General features: G+C 40.5%; 1 protein-coding gene across 3 annotated transcripts in view; it reads left to right on the top strand.

Moving 5' to 3' along the window:
- PTP4A1 (protein tyrosine phosphatase 4A1) overlaps window positions 1-3,176 on the top strand; it is a 17,701-nt gene extending 14,525 nt beyond the window's left edge. Inside the window, exon 5 of one of the 3 annotated variants that reach the window (XM_073626728.1) lies at window positions 1,903-3,176. In XM_073626728.1, the coding sequence (XP_073482829.1) occupies window positions 1,903-2,023 (121 nt within the window). In that variant the 3' untranslated portion in view covers window positions 2,024-3,176. Of the gene's footprint in view, window positions 1-1,009; window positions 1,077-1,898 lie in introns of those variants that run through there. The other 2 variants (XM_073626727.1, XM_073626726.1) reach the window with 2 other exon arrangements.
- Window positions 3,177-8,498: the final 5,322 nt, after the last annotated feature.

Consider the following 8,498-nt stretch of genomic DNA (forward strand, 5'->3'; position numbering starts at 1 on the left):
TTTTTTAGCATACTTGCCTGTAAAATCCTCAGATGGGACATAGAGGTCCCTCCCTCTTTTTGAGGATTCAGTGCTTGCTACAAAACTGAAGTACTTCCTGTATGGGATGGGTTAAATTGATCACTTCCTGTTTAAAGACCTTTGGTCTACCAGTGTCCATTCACCTGGAGATTAAGTATAACCCAGCAGGTAAAGAATATTAGCCTGTGTCCCATGATGTACTCAAATAAAAAGGATTTTACAGGTAAGTATGATAAGAAAAAATCCTATTCAGTGGTATGTCAATTGCAACATTAGGTTTTGTTTTGTTTTGTTTTTTTTGTTTTGTTTTTTTTTTTTTGTTTGTTTTGTTTTTTTTTTTGTTTTTGTTTTTTTGTTTTTTTTTTCAGCTTTGACAGCTACCTATAATTTACTAAGTACACTGAGCATTCACCTTTTGACATTCTTGTGGTGGAATTCGTTCTGCTTCTGATATTGCAGAGTTGCCGGTTTATCAAGTTGCTGCAGTCCACCTGCTTTAGCTGGCATTTTTCCTTTTTTTTTTTTTTTTTTTTTTTTTTTAAAGCTGATAATGTGAACCTATTGCTAGTAATACTCTGAAATGTAATCCCACAGGCTTTAACAGATGGGAAGTAGAACACCAGAAACCTACTTAAGATTTTCTCTAAAACTGAACCCCCTATGAACAATTTTGTTTTGTCAAAGAATTTTTATCCTTGACCTGTTGTCTAAGCAGCCCAAACAAATGCATAAAAGGAGTCCAACTTCAGTAAACACATGTCAGTGTCCAGTAACTAACTAAGATTAAGGTATATGCAAACATTGACTTTTCCTGTACTGGTCAAGTGTATCTGCCTCATAAGTACACATTTTAGTGTGAGTGTCTTAATTGACCTGACTGGTTGGGAGTTAAAGGAATGAGCTGCATCAAGTGTTGCTAAATTGCATATCACTTCAGCTCTTTTTCTAGATCTTCTGATTTTGTGAATTCAACTTTTTCTTATTACAGTTTTATCAGTTCAGGGATCAGCAACCTTTTCCATAGTGAGTGCCATTTTTAAAAGCATTAGACAACCTGCGTGCCAGTGATCAATGGCATGCTGTGGTCATATAGTTTAAAATTTTTGTACTAAGTTGCCATAGAGAATGGAAAGTAAAACCTTTTTACTGATGCACACACCAACTGGGTTGGTTTAGACCTCAGATCACCCCAGTTCCTGTGCCTTAAGATGTCGGCTCACCCCATCACTGTACCCCTCTGCATGCATGTTACAATACTTGCTGGAGAAAACAATTTATTCTTCAAGGCTGGACGTTTTACTGCTTGCCTATATACAGCCCTGAGTTAAAGAAGCCGTAGGTGCCGCATTGAGTGACAGGGCAGCAGACCAATCCGCTTCCAACTGCATTGGGGTGAGGAGTCTGCAGCCAGACCTCCTGCCGGAAGGCAGAACTATGCAGGTGGCAAGATCTGCAGCCGTGTAGAAGGTAACTCTTCTGACACTGCGCCCCAGACATGAGGGGAGATATATAATGTGAACACTAGAAATTGCATGTGCAGCCTACCTGCCTGCGCCCCTGTTGGCCTGATCGGGCTCAGTGCAAGAATGTTAGTGTGTGCTTTGTGGAAGTCTGCATGGCAGGGGTGGCCACTCCCTTGTTTAGTGTTAATATATAATATGTATTAAAACTGTGTACTGAGGATTTTATGGCATCTTGGTATTGTGCTCATGCAAATAGGTGCTGAAACATGATTCCTGGCTATTTTAAAATATCTACAACCCTGGTTCTTGTAGCTGTTGCATTCATAGTCATAATGCATGTCACTTGTGGTTTTATTTTTTTTAAATCTACTCCGTTTTTTTGTTTTAGCAATGTTTGTTTTTCTGGTTTAACAGAAAGCGTCGTGGAGCGTTTAATAGCAAGCAGCTGCTCTATCTGGAGAAGTATCGTCCAAAGATGCGGCTACGTTTTAAAGATTCCAATGGTCATCGGAATAACTGTTGCATTCAGTAGAAGTTAACTTCTGGCTGCAGAAAAACTGAATGAGAAATGAAAACCTGGGCAAAATCCAATGCTAACATCCAGTTTAATGTATTGTAGGTCAAGTAATGCTTTGGAAAATGTGTAGGAGACACTGCCCATAGCAGTTGAAAAACTGCTGATGTCAAATCATGTAACTGAGCTTGAATTTGCGTATTTGTTGTGGGTTTTTTTTATTGATGTCCCTAATTCTGTATAATCATGCAGTTAAAAAATTGTCATTTTGGTTTCCTAAGGCTAGTGTCAGCTGATAATGCCAAAAGATTTAGCACATCTCACAACTTCACTTTCCTGTTAATTCTTGCCAGAAACTACATCTGACAAATTTCAAAGAGAAGGGTTTCAGTATTTGCTGGCTGCTCACTGTATGTTTACATCTTTCACAATGTCAGAACTTGCACACATTTATGGTGTACAGGTGAATTATTTTTGTTTTGTTTTTTTCCTTTACTAAATTGCCAATCATTCAGACATTAAGTAGGCTTAATGCCATATACATCTTAGTATCCTTTTCTCCATCTTTCTGTTCTATAGAAGCACACAGACAACATAGTATTTCTCCAGACAAAGCCTTACTGTTTGAATTTAATGTGTGCACCTTGTGGTGCATCTTGATATTGGAGGACCTTTATAGTGTGTTTTTTATTTCTAGTAAAATGTTGCCTTTGTCTTGTGCAGGAAGTATAGAATATGCCCCCTTTTTTTTTTTTTTTTTTTTTTTTTTTTTTTTTTTTTTTCTTCCGTAAATATTTTTAAAATGTAGATGCTTTAACGTTGCTGGATTCTTAAAGGTCCTTTTACTGTACATTTAGACAGTTTTCCGACATTTGCTTTGTGACTTTAATTTTACCCTTCCCTAGGGTTCTGCTTTTGCCAAGGCAGAGCTTAATGTCTGTAATATTTTGTATGCCTTTTGAGCTGTGTAACTTAATATTTGGATACTTGATTTGTTTTAATATGTAATTGATTATTAAAAAAAAATGGTGTTCTGTATTAATGTTAGCTCAACCATATATTTATACCGTCTTGGGAATGTGTGGTGTTAGTACTTTGGGAGAAAGTTACCAGTGTTCACCAGCTTGTAAAATGTAGTATGAAAGCAAAAACCTCTAAATAAAGGATATTAAATCTGCTGTTCTTGGTGTTGGGTTGGATTTTCTTCTGAATGCAGCTTGGTTTTTCACTGTTAGGTTTAATATACTAGTGCGAGATGTATCTGAATTTCACTTTGTTTTGCACTTTTCCAGTCCCTGCTTCAGCTGAGATCCAACCATGGGAACCAGTTCAATTAGCTGTTGTGTTGCCATACATGGAGTCTTACTTATTACAGTACTCATCAATGGAGCCAGTTCACACATCTGGGGTGGCTGCGTTCTGGATTGAAAAAGGGTCCGGTGCACGTTGGTCAGTTCAGGTGTGAATTCAGGCAAAAATTTTAATCTGAATCGCACCTGAACCGGTGAACATGCGCTCCAGTCCACATGCATGAACCTGCAGCTGCAAACATGTGAACCCAGCCTAAATCTTAACTTCAGCAGAGAAAAAAAATCAGTTTTTTTTTTTGTTTTTTTTTTCTCCTCTTGCTAGGCAGGGCTCTGTGGGCTGCTGTTACATATTTGCAGTGCAAACATAAGTCCTGAGTGCTTTGTAAAGTACATGCTGAGTTCAGTGCATATTTCCAATGCAAGGGCACAAGAGCAGTAGAACAAAAGAGAAGGCACTGCCAAGATTTAAATTTATAGCTTGGTTTCAGATTGCAACATATGGAAATTGAATATCTCAATTCAGTTGTTATAATTGTTCAATGCCTTCTGTGGCTGAATGCAGTGCTAGTTAAGTGTTTTAAGCTGTTCCAAGGGTGAATATTGTCCAGGCTGTGAGCAAGCTGCTTGTTTGAAAGCCCAGATTCTGGATCTACCGAGTTAACTAGCAACACTATGGAGCTTTAAGTTGAGACTTCACCCATCAAGTGCTTGCTGGCGCCACTATAGAGCAGGGTGGAGAAACTGAGGTGTTGGGTTGGTAGACGGTTTAGATGGAATCAAGGGTAAAGTTTTTTTTTTCTTAAAAGCTATCCCTAGGTTTATACATCCTACTAAATATGCCCAGTTGGCTATTGGGTGTAATCAGTAAGTATGGGATCATGTATACAGGTAATGAGTCAGATACAGCTGGGAAAATTATTTTGATCCCCTGCAGATTTTGTAAGTTTGCTCACTTACAAAGAAATGAAGGGTTTATAATTTTTATCATAGGTGTATTTTAAATGATAGTGACAGAATGTGAATAAATTATGATGGGGTTTAGTCAGTCTCCAGACCTTAATCCTATAGAAACTGTAAAAGGAACTGAAACTTCAAGTTGCCAAGAAACCTTAGGGATTTAGAGAAGATCTGTAAAGAGTGGACAAATGCCTTCTGAGATATGTGCAAACCTGATAACCAACTACAAGAAATGTCTTGCCTCTGCTTGCCAACAAGGGTTTCTCCACCAAGTACGAAGCCATGTTTTGCTTTGGTATCAAATGCTTATTTTACTCACTGAAATGCAACTTAATTTTATAGCTTTTATTTTCTGTGTTTTTGGTTGATGGTCTCATTTAAAACACACCTATGATAAAGTATAGACCCTTCATTTCTTTGTGTGGGCAAACTTACAAAATCTGCAGGGGATCGAATTATTTTCCCCACTGTAGATAGCAGCTGTGAAAGCTACATAAAAATATAACGTTCAGAAGTTGGATCTGCAATACTTGTGTATGTGAACTCAGATTGAATTTTATTGGCTCATTCTCAATTGGCTGCAAATTTTTTTTTTTTTTTTTTTTTTTTTTTTTGTGGCTGAGGTCAGTTTAACCACTTAAATACAAGGCACTTATAACCTCTTACTGCCCTGACCATTTTTCAGTGCTCTCGCACTTTGAATGCCAATTACTCAGTCATGCAACACTGTACCCAAACAACATTTTAATTTTTTTTTTTTTTTATCTTTGCATTTAAGCATGAAAAATTAAAACCTAAATCAGTCTAAAGGCATAAACATCATCCCCCATAAATTAAAGCATGTTTCAATAAATGAAGCGTCAGACAACAATTTGACATACCTGAGACTATGGACGTGAACATGACAAATCATAACGAGAATGTTTAAGGCTTGTTAACCCTAGTACATTGTGGAACCCACACTAGTGGAGCTCCAACAGCAGTATCCAGGGAAATCGTATAGTTCAGATACCCTCCAGCAGAAGGAGGGGGCTGAGCCCTACCCTACAGGACCTGTGAGGCGATTAATAGTCCACCTGGCCACAAGACGACAATGCTAAGTTGTCTAGTGAATTAACACCTAAGGCCTTCAAGCACCAAATCTCTCCCAAGTGCAGTTTAACGGCTTGCTGCCCGCCCACCGTTGGGACGGTGCAGCTCTTGTTCTGGGTGGATGTCACATGACAGCGCACCCGAATAATTAGCTGAGTTGCTAGGACATGGGGTAACACCAGTCTCTAAAGAGCCATGGCTCTTTAACCATGTAATCATCTGTGTCCAATCACAGCCGGTCACATGTAAACAAGGAAATGCCGGTAATAGGCTCTCATCGCCTCACACTGACAGTGTGTGGTGAGGAGAATTGATCAGCGGCAGCTCCTCACAGGGGACATTTAGACTTAATCGGGGAACTGATCACCAGTGCCCACAAGTGCTGCTTATCATTGCCACACTTATAGGTGGCATTGTTGCTGCCTCATCAGTATAGGAGAAAAATTACTTGTACTCGGAGTCAATCTGTGGATAGTGTAGGAAAGGAACAAAGAACATAGACCTGAGTTGTGCCCTGGTCAAGTGGTCAGTATGCCTAAAAGGGGGCATACCCAAGTACCCAAGATCCTACGACCACAGGAAGGAGAAGGAGGGCAGGCTTTATGCAGCCTGACTCCTCCTACAATTACAGGCTGACCTGTGGTCAGCCTTACACTTGTACTCGGAGTCAATCTGTGGATAGTGTAGGAAAGGAACAAAAAGCAACAAAGAACATAGACCTGAGTTGTGCCCTGGTCAAGTGGTCAGTATGCCTAAAAGGGGGCAAAAATGACCAGTAGGATGAAACTGATGCCAAATTATAGCCCACTGAAATTACGTATAATCTACCAAATTACAAACGCTTATGGTATCTCAAAAAGTGGCTCTGGGCCAAGCCCAGAGAAACAAGATGACCTCCACCTACCCAAAACGGGCTGGGGTTCCTGGCACAAATACACAGAACCTGCTCCTATCTCTTATGACCCAAAAAGCCGGGTATAGGCCTGCCTTGAGCACCGAGCTGGTACCCAACATGAAGGAGACCATGAGAATGTGATGCCACCCGGAAAATATGACCCATGATGAGAAGTCTGCTGATCACAGCAGGAGGGCTACTCTTCAAGAACCCTGAGGATGGCTTATAAAATGCGCAGCAAATAAAGAAAGATCTGTCGGGGTCTCCAACAACATGAAATGATGAGTCCAAACCAGATACGCCCCAACAATGCCATGCCAATATGAGTTAAAAGAGGCAAAAACCGAACCAAGTAGGAAGCCTACTGATACTGACCTAGAGACTGAGAAAATTCGGAATCCACTAAAGCCCCTGAGCCCGTAAAGGCTGCTGGAGCTGCCATGGCTGACTTAACAATAGTTCCATGCTTCTGCCAACCCTAGCCAAATGTAACTAGGAAATAAAAGGTCGTGTGCATTACAAGAGGGAAAAACCACAGTCCCCTGGGTAACCTACTCCGCGTAAGTGACACGCCACTGGGACAGCAACATGAACTACGAGAGAACGTGAGCATGCTGAGAACCTGCGCCAGGAACGTAAGCTGCGTGAAGGAACGAAACACATGTATAATGCGAGCTTACGAAACGTGAGCAGCCTAAGCACCGAGGCTGCAAGAAACCGCAAACTACATGAGAAACCCCGGTAGCACGAGAATGTGAATTGATGAACAGCGTGAGAAACATGAGAAGGAGAGTAACCTTGGGAAAACATGAGAAAACCTGGAAAAACGAGAGAAACATAAAAAAGTGAGTTTATCATAGAGACAACAAATTGCAAGAGACACGTAAATTGCATGAGAAACGTGAGTTTGTACAAAATACATAACCAGCGTAAAAGAACATATGAGGAGACTTGCCACCGAACAAGCCAATTAAAAACGATCACCTCAATCTGTCAACCCATAGACGTGATGGGTAATCTGCAGTGGTAGAACATGAACAACCCAGCTGTTTGAAAGCAACCAAATAACATTACAGACAACCAGCCCAAGACATAACACCCCTGGTACCTGACAAGTATGATGATGTGGGTGCAGAAATGACGACCAATAGCGCAAGAATGTGAACCTAATGATAACACCCCCCTACTGTATGCAGTGAGCGAGCCCGAGCAACCTGCAGCGCCAGGACAGGAAATTAAAAACGAACACTCAGGGCTAAGGTACCCACAGACCCTGGTGGGTAGAAGTAAATGTGTAATGGTGAATGTGCACGTATGACGCATGGAAAACAGGCGACAAGATTGTGGGACAACAATCAATTAAAACGAAACCTCAGCCTGTACGGATCTGTAGACGTGACAGACCCTGAATGTGAGCACTAGCTAACGGAAATGCAGCGAACGAAAAGCTGTAACATAACAACATATGACATGAATGTAAAACACATGGGAAACCGAGAGAAGCCTGGGAAAACAAGAGAAGCATGAGAAACGTGAGAAGCATGGGAAAACGGGAATCAAAGGGAAAACGTGAGAATCAAGGGAAAAACGTGAGAAACAAACGTGAGAACCAAGGGAAAAACGTGAAAACATGAGAAGAGTAAGAAAAACATGAGGAATGTAAGAAAACATGAAAAGGCATAAGAAGTGACACATTGCACGAGAAACCGTAATTGCATGAGAACACTGAAAATTGCATGAAACACTGTGAAAATTGCATGAAACACTGTGCACAATTGCATGAAACACTGCAAAATTGCATGAAACAACTGTGAAAATTGCATGAAAACACTGTGAAAATGCATGAGAACACTGTGAAAATGCATGAGAACACTGTGAAACGAATGACGGACCATGACATAAAACACATGACATGAACGTTATAGACCTGGGAAAAATAAGAAAAACGTGGAAAAACGAGAAAAGCACCCAAAAGAAACATGGAAAACGAGAGAAACATGGAAAAACTTGAGAACATGGGAAGACGTGAGAAACATGGGAAGACGTGAGAAGCATGGGAAGACGTAAGAAGCACGAAAAATGTGAGAGGCATGGAAACGTGGGAAGCGTGAGAAACATGGAAAAACGTGAGAACCAAGGGAAAAACATGGGAACCAAGAGAAACGTGAGAACCATGAAAAAACGTGAGAAATGAAAGAAACATATAGGCATAAGAAGTGACAAATTGCATAAGAAATCGTACATTC

Source organism: Aquarana catesbeiana, linkage group LG04, assembly GCF_042186555.1.
Source record: "Aquarana catesbeiana isolate 2022-GZ linkage group LG04, ASM4218655v1, whole genome shotgun sequence".
NCBI classification, from domain to species: Eukaryota; Metazoa; Chordata; class Amphibia; order Anura; family Ranidae; genus Aquarana; species Aquarana catesbeiana.